Below are 18,220 nucleotides of genomic sequence, written 5' to 3'. Positions count from 1 at the left end.
CCTTGTAATCAACTCTTGCAATCTTGAAGAGTCATCACAGTTATAATTAGTGAATAGTTGCAAGTAAAAAAAAATGATATCTGGATTTTAATTAATCTGCTAATTATAAGGTGATTTAATCTCAAATCAAACTCTGCTATTGCTGTAGCTTTTAATCCTATTTTAAATGATATCATCTAATAATGTAAAATGCAATGGTAAGAATATCTTTAATTATGTAGATGGAGGAAAATTGTATTACAGATTGTATGGCAGCTATGCTGAATTCCGTTCTTTATCCAGACTCCAGAAAATAAATTATTTATAATAAGCAGATGTTCACTCTAATGAAGTGACAGTATGGGAAAATTACTCTTGGATATGTTGCACCATGGTTTGGGGTTATGTGTGTGTGTGTACATGCACGCACACATTAAGTTTGCCAAAATAAATTCTATTTCAGAGTAAAATTGGATGAATATTAGTGGGTTTTTTATATATTTCTTATGGATTCCTCTTCCCCCTAGCCCCCAACAGTATGCATTTATCACCAATGATACTTGGCAAATTTATATCACCTTCACATGGGCTTACTTAAATAGTTATAGAATTACATGAAATAGTAAATTTATTTTTGACTTAATGAAAGAAGGAATAGGGAAAAAATACAAATAGATGTAAATTGAGGTGTTTATTTAACAATAAAATTCATATAAATATTGATACTTAATTAGAAATATGAAGCAGACATAACTGGTAAAAGGAACAATTTTGCCTCTCGAGTTCGTCATCTTGGATGTATGTAGTAATATCATTGTAAAATTTAGCACCCAAATGTCCTATTGAGTTATTTAAAAAAAAGAGAGTAGTTTTAATAATAACACTAACGACGGAAACTTTATGGAGATTTTAAGTTGTAAATGAATTCAGTTTTATTTCTCTGTGTACTCTGTTTCAGAAGGAAATAGGGCATATGTTTAACACATTAACCCCTGGAGGTTTTTGTTGTTTTCGGCTGAAATTCAAGTAGGATACACATTTTGAAAACTATTTCTGAATACATCCTAATACATCAACTTCAGGTGATTTTCCAATAACCTAATACCTAGGTGTGTTAGAAACATTGATCTTCATTGGCTATTTCGCTTGAGCTAGAGCCGAGGAGTAAAAGTTGGATTTTTTTTTTTTTTAATGGTATCAAGACCACTCTTTATTCCAAAAACCGATCTTATCCTACTTTTTGCAAAGGTTCATCTGCCTGTTTGCAATTCATACCAGTCTGCCTTAGATCTGAGACCAAAAAGTCTCAAATCTGGACACAAAATTGGATTCTGAGCATGGGCGAATCATAGGTGGAAAAAAATCGGGTCCAGTAAATTAGCTTTTTTCCTCCGTATTTTGTAGTGCAACTAAAACTTACAGATTATTTAGTATCATTGTAGAGCTACATTTGTCTACCTGTCTATAATACCACCCACTTTAGTGTATCCTACATGACCTTGATGCTACTACCTCCTGCCACGTAAACCTGTCACCAGGGGTTAATGAGTTAAAAGGTATTAGTATGAAACTTGCCAGCAGACCAGCCTGGGTTGGCTATTGTGGTGTGTCACTGGGCAAGGTACATGACTCTGACTGCCTTAACTGAATAACATTCATCTGTTGCTCTGCCATCAAACACCCAACCAAACCAATTCATTTCAGTGCTAGGATTGCAAGGAAAATCATATCAGGGTATGAAAGTATGCTTGTATTTATTAATTTCTGGTGTATGCTATGGAATAATAATTATAAAAACATCAATATGATGATAATTGACCTTGATTTATATCTCATTTCTGTATATAATGCCATTTATCTTCTGAAAGAAATGATCAAAACATTAGTATTCCATCACAATTCTAAAATTGTATATTCCGATAATGTTTTTAAATGATTTTCCTTTTAATGTTTTTCATTGTGTACAAAATTTACTGAAACTGGAGGAAATGAATGAAGAAGAATTTGATCTATGTTATAAATATGTTTTTGTTGGTTTTTTTTTGTTCATATGTTGGTTTTAAATTTGACCAGTTTTCTAGCTGATTTGTTATTTTAGAGTTGGGGATTAGTTCCCATGAACGTTGGTTTTGATAACAAAAGACGAATTATTGCAAGAACAGTTGTCCTAAATTGCCCATTCCAGCGCATATTAGATGTACTATAGACTCGCTTACTGGTCGAGTCCAACTGCAAGGCACATAGACCCTGATCTACTATCACATCATGGGCTGGTTGATCAGGGTCTAAATTCTTTGTTCTACTGATTATACCAAACTGCATCAACCTGTTATGTGGTGGCAGATCTAGGTCTGTGCAGCTTGGTGTTGGACTTTACTTACATGAGAGTATATATGGTATATGATCAATATGCATTTGTCATTACATTAAGAAGGTACCCCTGTATTTGTGATAAGTGATGATATTTGGAACATTCCATCCATCAATACATATTTGTGTTGTTTGTGTACATGTATTTGTTCTTGTGATGTTGGAATTTTTATTCTCTAAAGTAATAGTTAAACTGTTTCTAATTCATTGTGTAAAAATTAGTGGGCAGTTTTGCAGTCATTTCTAAGGTCTGCAATTCAACAAATGTTTTCAGATGCTTCTTCTTTTGGATCCAATTTGAACCTGACTCAAGACAAATTTATCAACTCTGACATTTTATCCAAGAAGTCAAACGCTGTAACATTTGTAAAGGATATTAAAAATGCCATTGATAAAATTGCCTGGAAGGAGAATCATGAGGAAATGGGCAGAACTTTAAGCCAGCATACACATGCCACTTAATTTTGCCTTTTACCAGATAAGTTTTTTTGAAAAAACAAATGTAGTTTATGTAACAAATGTCAAATCTTGAGTACATAGGTAAAAGACTTTTATTGGGTTTTCCCTCAAATTAACAAGTGGCTGATTGTACTGCTTAAATGAAATTGTTGAAATCCAAGAGTTAGCAAACAAAATCAACAATATTTTGGTAAAATTCAATGTTCAACCCATTTTGTTAATAGGTGTTACAGAGATATTTTGTCCTGGCATTTTTTGACTCTGTATATATAACTTTTGCGGTGTAAGAAAGAGTGGTAATTTGGGGGGGATACAAATTATTGTAGATATATTTCAAGGTGTAACTGAGGTTTTTTTTTTTATTTCATACTTTTGAATAAAAGAAAATCATAGATATATTTCTGTTTGTTCCATTTTTATTTCAAGTAAACATACTCTCTTTGATTACATAATTTAAACTATTTGTTTGTTGTACTTAAAATCGTCATTATAATTCATTGGTAATTGGTAAAATATAATAAAAAAATTAACTAAAGATGGAGTCATTCAAGAGAGGTTCTTTTATTTTCTGTTAGGGAAAAAATTCAGCTTTTGAAGATTTTTTTTTAACAAAGTATCAATTATTAAATATCTTGCATCGTCAAAGTAAAGTTACCCAGGCACCACAGAATACAGACTTAAATTCCATAGACTTGCTTTTCTGTCATTTTTATGAACCATAACAGCAAATTTTTCCAAGAAACCATATCTACATTTATGGGTCTAATTAATCTATTTAAACTGTTATGTGTTCTTATAATTACCTTGAAAACTATCAGTGAAATGTGTTTCATGTATTTAGAAATTGTATTGAAATCATAGCATTTGTGGATAGTGTTAATAGTAGTTAATTTGCATTGCTGTGAGACATTAATGCATTTTATAGTATCTTTGATTATTTTTTTAATGTCTAAAATTCTATGATTTTTTTCCTACAGTGATATAGAGAGACTAAATTAAGTGGAAAAATAATAAGACCCTTCATGTGCACTGGTGTCACATAGAACTATTTCGTATGAGGATTAGAATCATGCATTGGACACAGTTTAAACAAGTGTCCAACACAAAATTCTGACACCAAAGGGTGGAATTTTCCCAGTCAGTACTGATGTGTAATAAAGAATTGATATCTCACATTACTGAAAAAAATGAGGTTATATCACAAATACCGATGCAACTTGAAAAGGAGCCAAACATCCATTGAAAATTTCCTCACCATAAGAGCACAAAATGTTATGTTTACACTGAACACATTCAGTATAAACATTAAATAACATTTTTTTAGTGGCCGAGTAGTCTAAAACGCTCTCAGTCATGGATCACTGCCATCTCACCTCTGTGTGCATGTGTTCGAGTCTCAGGCTCGGCGAATGGGGATATGTGAGAAAGCTTGCCGGTAGCTTCTCGTGGGTCAGTGGTTCTTTCCAGTTTTTTCTGGTTTCTTCCTCCACCATTAATACTGGCCGCCATGTATAGCCTATCTTGTGCTGAAAAATGGCGTTAAACACTAACAAGAACAACATTTTTTTAAATATCAGTATTCAAACAACAATGGTAAAGACTGGTTTAGGTAATAGCAGTACACATTATCCAAACTGTTAACTGTAGAGCTTGTGCAATGATGAATATGAGAACGAATCAAATAATCAAGTCCACTCTTATTCCAGAAATTCATTGAAAATTAAATGATGTTACAGACCTTAGTTTAGCTTAGATCTATTTCCTTATATAAATAATAATGAGAAGATGAATTCTCAAAATCACAATTACAGAATCTATACTGTATTCAGATCAGTCATAGCAAAATATCCAGTTTGAATGACATGATTTTCAATACTGCGCCTCTTTGGGTGTAAATGTGTTGTAGTTAAGGTTGATCACTGAATGTTCAAATGACAATGGAAATCATTCAGGTTTTGTGCAGTATGATCACTGTCATAGGACATGTGATAAAAGACAACAGTCACATGATGAAAGATAAATATTCCTGATTATTCTGCACCGGAGAACACAATCATACACACATAAAGTGTTGGAAAAAATGTGTTGTATACCTCTTGTGTAACAGAACACACCTGAGAACAGTATAGACTCAGATCTACCAGTGCATAATGTTGGTAGAAAGGTTTCTCACTATTCTCACACATTTTTTTAAAATAATTATTTCTTTTAAAATTGATTCTTAGGATTTCAGTTGTGCAGCATAGTCATGGATTTGTGAGCACATTTTTTGACATTAGGTCTATGTCTACACTGTTTCCATAGGGATGGTAAATAAAATGTACGTGTGGGTCTGAAGTGTGCATGAGAATTTTTTTCTGCAATAATTTACTTATCATTCTGAAGCTCAGTGCAACTTTTGAAATAAGTTGGTTTTATTTTAACATCTTTTTTTAGTAGTTAAAATGTTTAAGTTCAAAAAAGCAAATTTATTGGTGAAATGGTTTTGTTTGTAAAATTGTTGTCCAATTTTTCACCTAATTTCAGGTCCTAAATTTATTTGAAGGGAAGTTGTGAACTTTTATTATTATTTTTTTAAAATTCAATGTTGGTTTTTTGTTAAAATGTTTACATACAGTTAGATTTTGCTTTGCCAGTTTACTTCCCCTTTTTTATATACACATTTCTTTCAAGATGGAGGTTGTGCTTACTGTCATTCGATTTATTTTGGTGGGTATCAGTTTTCATGATTTCGTCAAAGAAAACATTTTTGTCAGTCCTAAATTTGTAAAAGGATTCATGACAGTCCCACGAAAGAATCATGTTTGTGTGGGGTATTTTTGAATTTGTGGTTCATAGCAGCCACAGAATCTGCATAACTATGAAATATAATGAACTTGCAGTATTCCATAGCAATGCCTCACTGTTGAAAGGTTCATTCGGAGATGAAAACCTAACTGCAATTATATTTATCCCATTTTTATTTTTTTACAGGACTGAATCCTTTTCGGCACAATTTTTAGGCATCCGTGCAGGATTTTGAATTCATAAATAACTGTCTTGGGGGGAAAATGGGTTTATGGTCCTGGAAGATGTTGATGTTCAGTATAGATGTTGAGAAGCAATCACTGAAGTAGAATAAACATGCTACATGCTTCACATTATTTGGTTTAATAAATGTGCTTCTGCTAAAACATATACAAGACAAATGCATTATTCAAGCTGACATTAAGATGTGTGCATTTAAAACTCATCTTTTATTCTTATGCAATTCATTTACTTCTTTAATTTTCTGGTGGTTTTTATGCTAGTGTACTGTGTATTCAGATTCTTAATGTATTTGTAACTACTTGGTTGATCCTTAAACTGGAATGAGAATACTCCTATTCTCAGAAAGTGTACTGTACTTGTAACTGGTTCATATCTGAATGGATAACTTGCATAAAATTACACATAACCACCTATTATAGTAATTTATTTCAGAATTATGTGTTGGGGTTTTTCTGTATATAATGATGAAGTATGAGTCATGTTTTTGTTTTTTTTCTTTAACCCAATGCACTGGTATATGTATCTGTAAATCATTCAGTCTGTTTTTGTTTAAAAGTGTAAAGTTCTTTAATATAATTACATTTGTACAAGTTTAACCAAATCAAGTCATACCATAACCACTCAGCTGAGTTATGTCAGTTTACAGTCAAGTAATTATCCAGTCTTTTGAGTTCCTTTACTGTGTAAGGAAAGTACTGTATATGATCATTTATAAGTTGAGTTTAACTAAAAAAAACATAGACATAGATCTAATGATTACTCCAAGTGAACTTCATAGACCCAGTTTTGTCATTGTATTATGCAATAGTAGATCAATCTGGATCTGTGCAGTTGGCAGTTGAACTCAACCAGTAAGCAGATAAATACAGCATGGAGGAGGGGTAGACATGTCCCATACAACCTTGCAAAACTAGATTAATTATTTTTTTTAAATCTGACAAAACATAAGGGCAACATTTTGAATACTTGTAAGTTACAGGCAAATTTGATCATGGATTATACAGATAAATTCATTAACTGGTATTTATTTTCTTAATGCATACTGACCATATTTGAAGCACACATTGACAATTATGCAACCAGTGTTTGAAGAATTCTGTTGTATAGGACATGCATTTGAGCATGCTGCTCTTGGGTTTCTTTGTTTGGTTATGTGACTTGTACTTGTGTATGATATTAATCTTTTTAACAAAAATACCTGTAGTATATATATATATATATATCACTATATATTATGTAGATGGCAGTTTTGTACCTATTTATTTCTTCTTCAAATGAGAGTATGTTTCTTCAATTCTGTAAGGTTTTTAAAGAAATAAAAGATTTTAATTTGAAGATGTTATTTTCATTTTTTTTCCCCCTTAGGCAGTGCGTCATTTGTTTTTACTTTTCGTCCAGCTGTTAGGTATTCAGAATTTATGATAATTACATGTTATAAAATACATCTACCGGTACCTTATATACTCCATTATAAGTCGAGTCAAACTGCACACTGATTGTTCCCAGTAAACTGCACAGGCTCAAATCTGATGATGCATTATGTGATAGCAGATCTAGGTCTGTGCAGTTTGCAGTTAGACTCTGTCTTATAATCAATTATAGATGGTATGCATTGGTCATCACTGCAGGAAACCCCATTATAACACATTCATTGACAAAACTTCAATATGGTCATGGATCCATGTTGAATTTTTTTTCTCTTTAATATACCCCACTTTAAGGAAGCCTCGTGTATAACATGATGCGCTTTTTAAATCTCCCATCAATATCATTATATTGAGGGTATTTTGTATGAATATTTAGTATTTAGGGATAAAAATCATTAGATTTTACCTCTTTGTTTACATCAAAACATTTAATTTTGGACTATATTTTTTACTTTGTAAAAAAAAGTATCAGTAATGCTATAATAGAAACTTGGTTGAAAAGAAAAAACTCAATATCACGCTATCTTGAAGACATGTACTTCAACATTGATGATACAAATTTATTGTTAATGTCAGAAAGCTGATGAGAAAAATAATGTCCTTATTCATTTTGAAACAGTTCTGCAGTACCTGACCTTAAGTCAGTTACCACTTCAAAAAACTCCAATACTGGACTTAATGAGACAGTAATTATTGAGATCTTGAGGAATACAAAATTTAATTATATTTCTTCCCAAACACATGCACATACACTGCCCCGTTTGTTATCTTCAGGTATTTTCAGTAGTTCAGAAGAGAACTAATTGGTGAATACCAAATAAGCATCAAAAAAAATATGCAACATGTTGAAAGGTCAGTATACCATAAGATTCTTTTGTCGATTTTTTTAAATATATTTATAATTTATTATCAGTGTGTGAAGTTTTGTAAGTCTGGTGCATCAGCTTGGTTTTCTAAAGATTTGAAGTTCTGTATATACTCACTTTTATGTCATCCATCAGCAGACTGCACAGACCCAGATCTACCATTTCATAATGGTCCTGCAGATCAGGGTCTATGCAGTTGGTTTGCTCTAATCAGTAAAACAACAGTATAGACCCTCAACTGCCAGCACATTATTTGATGACAGATCTGGGTCCTGGTTGTTTGCCATTGGACCTGATTTATAAGTGAGTATATACAATAGTACAAATTCTGAATACACAGATAAAGTGTTGACTTGTACCAAGTAGATCATGATTTAAAACATTAATTGGACAAGGGTGTATAACTTTTGCCTAGATTGTGACGTGAAATATGCATTTAGATGTTTTTCTCTATGTCTCGTGTTGCTTTGTTTGTGTAGACACGTACAAAGAGAGAAGACCTACATTTGTACCCTATATCATTTTGATCCATCATAAACTGGTTTAGAAGCACTGAAAAGCCACACATTTTGTTCAGCTCCTAGCATTTCCTTTGAGAATCTTCATTAACTACAAGACGAGTTATGTATGTATACAGATGGAAATATTGCTTCACCACACACTTGTATATATCATGATCATTTTATTATACGTGAATTATTTGTCAGTCTTTCACAACTTTTTTAGTCCAAAATGTACCCCATATTTTTTTAATTTTCTCCCTGTCAACCTTTGTCATCCAGATTTGTGACACAAAACCCTTAAGCACTCACTTGCCTCAATACCTCCATTTTATGTTACCATATAGTTTCAACTGTGGTAAGTTTTTCATGATTTTATGTTACCAGATAGTTTCAGCTGTGGTAAGTTTTTCATGATTTTATTATTATTTGCATCCATTTTACATAGCATTTTACTATTGATCAAGTTTCAGTCCTGTCACGTTACAGTAATAAAACTGCAGCACTTGTCACTCGTTTATTCACGAGTCATTTCATCAGTCGGTCAGTCAGTGATGCATGCTTTGCAACATTTTTATTGTGATCCCATGCATATTCTTTTTCTTTTGCTACTGCTTAGCTGTGAACTATATGCATGACTATATTGCATTCATAAAAGTTGTGTTTGAATTTATAAATTATATAATTATATACAAAAAATTCAGAATATAAGGTATTTCTGAAAATGTTTAGATTTTATAGGGAATATAGTACTAGTTTTATTCTGTACGGTTATGAAAGTTCAAGTTCAGAATAACAAGTCCATTTAATGTGCATACTCTGTTACAAGTCCAGTCCAGCTGCAAACTACATAGACCCAGATCTGACGACATAATGCACCAGATCTGGATCCGTGCAGTTTGTTCAATGTAATCATTAGAATAAATAACATAGACTGATCTGCAGATGCATTATGTTATGGCAGATCTTGATATTTGAGGTTTGCAGCTAGATTCAGCTTTTCAGCAAGTATATATGATCTACCCCACTATCATATTTATGGAGGGTGCATATAGTGTTACTCATGTCCAGTCAGGTCAGGTCCATTATGTGAATTTCATTTCCACTCTATACATTTTCAAGGACTTTATGGATTGCAGTCAGATTTGGTAGAAGCTATGATATTAAATAGTCCCAGGTAAAGTTCTATTTTCACCATTTGCTTGCATAATGTTTCAGACCTGTGACCCATCTTGATTTGCAACCTTGTACTCAAGCTTTCTATCAGTATCAGTAAGATTTCATGGATTGCAAGAGAATTTGGTTATGAGGCTTTATGTTAAGATGACCTGGGGCAAATTCAATTTATGGGGCGGGGGTTGGGGGGGGGCAAAAAAGGGATGGAGTTATGGCCCCTGACTGACTTTGAACTTTGCATTTTAATCTGCTCATATTGTTTCATGGCTTTAAAAAAAAAATTGGTACAAGAATCTAAATTAAAATGACTTCGGTCAAATTTTATATTAAGAAGACCAAAGTCAGATTTGATGTTGATTGTTTTCTGGAAACAATTAAGGTTGTTGTGACTGCAGTTTGACTCAGTATCTTACACATTCATTTCAGCTTAAATACTTGTGAAGCTTGGAACCAAATTTGATACAAGGCTTTAAATTAAATAAACCTAGGTCATTGTCTGGCAGAACACCCTTGTTTCAGGAAGGACTTGGCACTTCCATTTACACTAAACAATTTTTGAAGAACTTACTGAATACAGATCAAACTTACATTAAAAAGAATTGGGTCAGGTTTGATTTCAGCTATTTTCAGAAGAAAATTACAGAGTTATGGCCCCTGTTTGATACTTTTATGTTTGAAGAGCTTAAGAACCTAATTGATTGAATCCAAACTTGGTACGAGGCTTTAAGTTAAGTAGACTTGAGTCAGGTTTGATTTTAACTGTTTTCGAAAGAAAGTTACAGAGTTATGGCTCCTGTTTAATTAGCACTTTAACTTTTAAAAAACTTATTTCACTGAAATGAAACTTGGCAATAGGTGTATGTTAAGAAGACTTGGATCAAGTTTGATTTTAACTGTTTCAGACAAAAGTGACGAGTTATAGCCTCTATTTGACTGGGACCTTTGCCCTCCAGTTACATCAAATTGCCATGGCATTCATGTCATATTAATACAGTTCTAGTTATTATAATATCATAAGAAAAAATATTAATTTTGTCTAGAAATTAAAATGTACTATGATAATGTACACTGCTCTGTAAGTTTACTGTAAAAAAAAAAACAAACAATTATACATCTTTGTCAGGAGTGCTTTTGACAGTACTTTCAACTCAAAACTGTCATTTACGCTTTATGTGGATAAATATAAAATTGAAATCATGAATTGTTTCATGTGCCAATTTATGTTTTCTCTTATGGAGAAAATAAAATTTCAACTCTGGATATATTCACACCATTTGGCTGCAGTCTGCAATTCCAGTTGATCATGACTGTCACACACAAGAAAGTCCATAGAACTCGTTAAATTTATCTTTAATTTCCTGTTTTAAAATGTGAAAGTGGACATTTTAAAATCCAGTTAGTTGGGGTTATTGCTGGGAGGAGGGTTTTCATTTGAAAGCTCCATTTGATAAAATTGCTTATAACTACTAAATCCCTAGAAAATTCAGTCTTGATTGAAACACTTGAAACAGTTCATCTACAATTGAATGGGATTTCAAAAAGCAGAACCTAATTAAGGTCCACTCCCAATTTCAACAGCTCTTAAGATTGCATTGTCAAACCTCATGTAATATAGACATCCTCTCAAATTTTTAACATCCAGAAATCTTTTATACGGAGATAAGTATTAAACTTTAGTAAGTAAATCGGAGGGGGGGGGGGCTGAACTGGGGGTATAAACTACTCTCAAACTTTCATTGTGCCTGTCTTGGCCTATGTCAGTATAGTGATAGCATTGGCATCGATGTTCATGTTCATATATCTATCTATGCCCAATATTAAAGGGAATGTTTTTACATAAAGGTCAATATTATAGTTGGTTACTGTTCTAGCTAAATGAAGGGCAGGTTTAACATAACGGGTCTCTTGTACATGGTATTCAGTAGAAAAAGATTGGTGCTAGATGAGACATTTTTGTGACATTTGTCTGTTTATCACATCAAGATTCCTGAAATATTTTTCAAGACATTCTGAATGATAAGTAAAAGGAAATTTGTATTTTTAGTTTGTTTTTTTAAATGCAGAACTGTATAAGTAGTATGTTGAACAAAATGGAGCTATTGTAATGCAGATTGGAATATTGTACAGATTTCACTAGATAAGCATGACCTTACGAGTCACTTTATATTTAATGTGGATTGACATATTGCCTCAATTGATTTGCATAACGATCATGTTAGGACTAATAGCAGGGTTTCTTCTAAAACTATTTGATCCTACACCAAAAATAATTCATTTTTTTTCTGCCTTATTGATGTAACAGTGCACATATTTTGGGGGGAATGTCTAATTTGGACCTTTTAAATAGACGGTACTTGTATTTCTGTTTTATTTTGCAACATTTATCTATTGGAATTGATCATTCATTCCAAAAGACAGATTTCTATGAAGCCACTACACTAGTGTAAAAAAATTCTCTGGACTTTACAATACACCCAAATTATGGACTTTCCCTGATGCTTGCACATTATGTCATTATGTAACATCCAGAAATTAGTTGTTGTTGTAGGGTTTAACGCCATTTTTCAGCACACAATAGGCTATACATGTTGGTCAGTATTAATGGTGGAGGAAGAACCTGGGAATGAGCCACCAACCCACGAGAAGCTACTGGCAAGCTTTCTCACATATCCACATTAGCCGAATCTGAGACTCTAACCCACGCAGACAGGTGAGATGGCAGTGATCCGTAACAGAGAGCGCTTTAGACCACTCGGACACTCGGGGGGCCCCCCAGAAATTAGTAGATATCATTCTGCATAATTGTCCCTTCCATGTTTGGATTGAGCAAGTTCCAGATTTCCTTCCATAAAGGGGTGAAGCAAAATTTACATCTACCATCTGTACTCACTCATAAATCGGTTCAAATTGCGAACATTAAAGATCCTGATCTGCCATAGCATAATCTGCCTGCAGACCAGGGTATATCCTATTTGTACCACTGATTACACCTAACAAGCTGCACAGACCAAGATCTGCCAGCACATTATACAATGGCAGATCTGGGTCTTTGCAGTTTGTTAGGTGTAATCAGCTTAAGCGAATAAAGATGGTGCTAAGTCTGGGTCACACAAACTGTATACCTCCTACTGAGGTGAATGAGGTGAAGTCGTGTCTTATTGAGCTGGATTAGTACAATCCATGTCTTCTGAATCTGGATTAGAAAATAGCAGGGTATTTAGAAATAATGATTGCACATCAAAATTGGGAGAGAAAAATCCAGGTTTCCTTCTGTACCTGGATAAAGCAAATTCCAGGTCTTTCTTTCATTCTGGATTTAGTACTCTCTTAATCAGTGTTGAAAACAATCTGGTGTCTCGTTAGATCTGGATTAATTAAAATCCAGGTTTCTGTAAATTTGAAATTTATACAATCATTGTTAATTTGTGGATCAGGATTAGACTAAATTCATGCCAGTTTCTTAGCCAGGGCAGAACAGAATCCTTGCTTCCTCTTGAGTCTGCATAGTCAAATTTATAGTGCAAGTTACTGACATTTGGGAAGGACATGATTTATTTCGTTTCACGTTGTCAGAGTTGTATATTAATGTAATAAACTTTTTCTGACTCCGTTGGTCCAGCTAGAAATGCAGGGCACCAGTCCTAAAAAATTGCAAAAAGTATTTGCATTTCTTGTGAAAGGGCATCTAGCTTTATGTCATTATGCAGGAAACAAGACCTATCCTGCTATAAAATTTACTAATTAGAAAATATGTCAACTTTTCATAACGTAACTATCAAAAATAATTATAGAAACTTAAATTGCTGTTACTGGATGTACAAATCCTGTTCAACAATTTTGTACATTACATTATGTGTAAGCAAGTTTTCAACCCCTTTAGATCTTTAATAATCCCTAAAACTGCTCTGACATCAGCATTTTTAATAGGAGACTTTCCAGTAATTTTTAAGGTCAAGGTCAAGACAGGAGTAAATATAAATCAGTGACTTCTATGCATAGGTATAAATAATGAAGATCTTTTAATGATACTTTATATTGATTTGACATTGTCTTGCATATTCACCATCATACACCTGCATCAAGGTTAAGGTCACAGTAAAGAATAATGCAAGTCAATGGTTCATTTGCTTATCCAATCAGCAGTTTTGTTTGTACAGCATCAAAAATTGTCATCCAAGGATCCCAGGATCCATACCTACATAAGCCAGTCCAGCTTGGCTGTGTCAGTTTATTCTCAAAAGGCTACTATTAACATTTCCTCAGCATCGTTATTGTGCAGAAAGTGCTGTTTAAAAAAAAAATGGAAAATAAAGCAAAAACTTATCGAGGCTGTCATTTTTTGGGTGAAACTTTAGGTCCACTTATTATTATGATCAAGTCTCTAGGTCAGAGGTCACAGTAATTAGTAGGAATAATGGTCACAAGATGGGCGTATCTTGTACTGTTTGTGATAACCTTGTTATAGTAAGTTATTCAGATGTCATTTATATATGTGCACCAGTGGCCTGGTGGTTAGTGTCCACCTTGGATGCGGAAGGTCGCAGGCTTGACGTTTGCCAAGTCATACCAACTCAGCATTAGGTTAGTGTTAGGATATGTCCGCCTGGTGTCGGGATAATTTGACTGGGTGGGACATGATGCTACCTGTCTGCGGCATGATGTCCCAGTGCTAGACATCACTATAAACTGCCATACTGCAGACATCGTGGATATGATTAAAAAATTGTTAAAGCTACATTAAAAAATCCAAATCACAAATGCCTTTAATTGTTTGAAATCGGTTTCTGTAATTTTTCAATAGATATTATTCTATATTTAAAATGACTTGAAGCAAAAGGTTTGAAAGCAACATGTCTTTCAAAGACCTGATTTAAAAGAAGGATATCACTCGTATCTGAGCCAGAAAGTATGGGAAAAATGAAAATATGTTTATGTAGATAAGCATTTTGCAATGACAAAATATTGTCAAGTTAGTGTTTATGCCGATTAAAGACTATAGGTCTTTGTAACAGTTGAAGTTTTATTTTTAACCGTAAACTTTGACCAGAAACCTTCAATAAACCATAATTGCTACTTCTCAAATTTCCAGATTAAAGATTTCAGATTATTTTTTTTTTGCTCTTCATTTCCCATCTTATCTGTAGATAGCGGTACACATTGCCTTTGTTTAAATTTATTTAGACCAGCACCAAATTTTTTGTAGTTTTTCCTGTTGGTATTTCACTAAATATTATGTCAATAGTACCCCGAAACAGAAGATTTAGTAAAATATAATAAGGCTAAAATGAAAAGATTTTCAATATAAAATATCTCGGGGACATTGCATAGTGTCATATGTGGAGATTGTACCATATGTTTTCATTTAGAAGTGTAATCCGACTGAAAACTGCACTGATCCAGATCTGCCATCGCATAATAACACCAGATCCGAGTGTGTGTGTTGTTAGCAGCTGGACTCACCTTGTAACCAAGTACATACAGTATTTATCTTGATGTGATAAGTAGAATTTAAAACACTTTGTCATTAAATACAAAGTTACAGGTGGCAGATTGGTCTAAAACATCTTAACTGATCACTGCCATATCATTTCCGTCAGCACAGGTTCGAGTCTCGGGGGCTGGCTAATATGTGTAAATTAGAAAGCTTGCCAGTAGCTTGTGGGTTGGTGTGTCTTACCAGGGTTTTTCTGGGTTCCTCCTCCACCAGTCATAATTGCTGCTTTGTATAGCCTATCATGTACTGAAATTTGGCATTAAACTCAAAACAACAACAGATTTCCAAACTCCAACATTTAAAATCGTATGCTGATGGACATGAGCTAAAAATTTAACACATCTGCTCATATTTATGAGTTGGGGCTTACGTAACTTTTTCAGGATATTCATCCAGTTGGACAAGTGCCATTTTTTAATTGTCTGATTGGACTAGTAACAGGTTCAATATTCTATACAATGCATGAGTAAAATTTGTACTGGACAAATAAAAATTCAAAGTTACTTGCCCTGCAAGACAATGAACAAACCGAAATTTTTTCAGTCCTAAAGGGTTGATTTTACCATTTGTATCAAATAATTTTATGCTTGACAGAAGGCTGACCTGTTCATTTTTACAAAATATTGGCAAATATTTACTGGGGATGTATTTTTCTTTCTGATAATTAACCCACCAATAAAAAGATTTTGATAAATTTATCAGGTCTTTTATTTTGAGAAGTAGAGTGATGTTATTAAATTGGTATAAAGAATCTCTTGTTGAATGAACATACACATATAGTCTTTAGATTCAGTCAAATTCTCCAATGGTTATATTTTATAGCTTTAGATTACCGTAAGTATTGTTCTCAAGTCAATAATGCATGTCATGAAAGGTAAGTTGTTAAAGACTTAAAACTTCAAAGATGTTGACATGAATTTTAAATTGACACAGCAGTCTTCGAGAAGCCAAAAGTAAACTTATTGAATTCTTTCCATTTAAGTTCATCTATTTAATTTGATTGCCTCATCTCCAGCAAAACTTGAAATTTCAGGAACGATAATTTTGTGAAATTTTCACAAATTTTGGTTGCAAATTTTCTTATGTGATACTTTTGTTTTAGTAGCACTTCTAAATCTGTATTCTGCATTTTTAAAAACTTTCATTAGAAGACCCTGTGTACTTTGTCCTTCAGATACGTGTGGTCAATGCTTTCCAAATGGATATTGAGGCACTTGGTGGATTTGACAGTTATGACAAGCGAAGCCGTCCCTCCATGATCAGTCTACAGTCTCTCCAGGCGGCCCAAGCATTTAGAGGGATTTCAAAGAAGCCCAACCTTCCTAGTTCCCCTGAACGAGAGGAACCTCTAACCCAGTTCAGACGGCAGGAAAGCATTCCGTACGCTGACGAATGAACATGTGTTTGAATTGTAACCACTGATATAATTATGTACTAGTATCATTTGTGACTGGAAATAGGATAACTTAATCTTACTCCCTCTGGGTTTATAGTTGACCTCAAATTGTACTTTAAAATATTGAAACCTTCTCAGATATACTTTATTTTTATTACTAGAAAAGGTTGTAGGTAGGAAATTTGACAAAACTTCGTGGACATCTCAGCAAAATTGCTTTGCAAGGATTTGGCACTTTGAAAAGGTTTCCTGTCATTAATAACTGTATCTAAATAAATGACTGAAGTTTTGGACAAGTTACCAAGCTCTGTCTGCATTCTACCAGATGTCCATCAAGTTCTAATGGACCAGTAACCAATCCCATCATAAGAAATGTAAAAAAAATAATCACCGTATGTCATCTTGACATTCTAGTATTTAATACCTTGGGTCTGCATCATTGGACACCTTGGTAAATTTCTCTGTACAAGATATGCAAGGTATCGCAAACTGATTATCACAAATCCACTATTCCTGCACATTTGATTGTGAACATAGATTTGGAATAGTGTCATTTCTTGATAGGGTGGGTGGGGGGAGACTTGGAATTGAATGACGATAATGTTCTGATAGAAAGGCAAGATTATCCTACATATTTATATTGAGTCACTTACATTTGACACAAATTTTCGTAGCAGCTTAATGTGTATCATATAAATTCACTTTTAAATCTGATCCAACTTCCAAACTCTCATGACCCAAATTTTTAACATAAATATGCCCGCAGATCTGTAAGGCGTAATCAGTAGAAGAAATGACACAGACAATACATTATGTGATGACAGATTAGGATCTGTTTAAGCTTTCATAAACAGCACATTTGGATACGTAAAACTTGATGGAAATGGGGGGATGGTGACAAAAGTTAGATTGGTGATTAAAAAAGACAGTACAGCTGAGTATAAAGTGATTTCATATGATAAATTCCTTGGATATTTTAATTTAAAAATACAACGGATATGTAACTAGGTAACAGACGGTATATATATTTTGGGCATTTTTCTTTTACAATGTCTTTAAGAAAAAATAAAACTCAATAACATTTTCATAAGATGTAGTCCTTTGCACTTGTCTGAAATACCTATATTTGATGCAGATCCTAAAATAAATTACTTGTGAACAAAACATCAGGAAGATATTATTAGAAGTATTAAGAAATGAGTGTACCTTTTTGTACAGGTCTCCAATACATTATGTTCATTTTTGTATTGGGTTCCAATACATTATGTACATCTTTGTACTGGTCTCAATACATTGTGGATTTTGAAGTGAAATTTGTTTGTAAACAACACTGAAAGAGACATGGTAATAATAAGATTGATAAATATTCTCAACATAAATTATCTAATTAACATAAATTCATTCATATAATTTAGACCTTAGACTACCAAAATATGGATTATGTAATCTCATTGTAAATAAGATTTTAAAATATTCTAGGAAATGGCATGGAAATCTTGTTTGTAGTGCCTAAGTGAACCTTA

At 33.3% G+C, this 18,220-nt stretch overlaps 1 protein-coding gene across 1 annotated transcript in view; it reads left to right on the top strand.

Annotated features, from left to right (window-relative positions):
- The window catches only part of LOC149788976 (plasma membrane calcium-transporting ATPase 2-like), a 104,254-nt gene that overhangs the window by 75,580 nt on the left and 10,454 nt on the right, over positions 1-18,220 (top strand). The window contains exon 18 of the mRNA XM_089973573.1: positions 16,476-16,681. Coding sequence (XP_089829699.1) covers positions 16,476-16,681 — 206 coding nt within the window. The remainder of the gene's footprint in view (positions 1-16,475; positions 16,682-18,220) is intronic.

The sequence above is a fragment of the Sinohyriopsis cumingii genome, chromosome 11, assembly GCF_028554795.1.
Source record: "Sinohyriopsis cumingii isolate HCF-2022 chromosome 11, ASM2855479v2, whole genome shotgun sequence".
Classification (NCBI taxonomy): Eukaryota; Metazoa; Mollusca; class Bivalvia; order Unionida; family Unionidae; genus Sinohyriopsis; species Sinohyriopsis cumingii.
The sequence above is the reverse complement of the archived record's forward strand: the minus strand, read 5'-3'. Positions and strand labels throughout refer to the sequence as shown.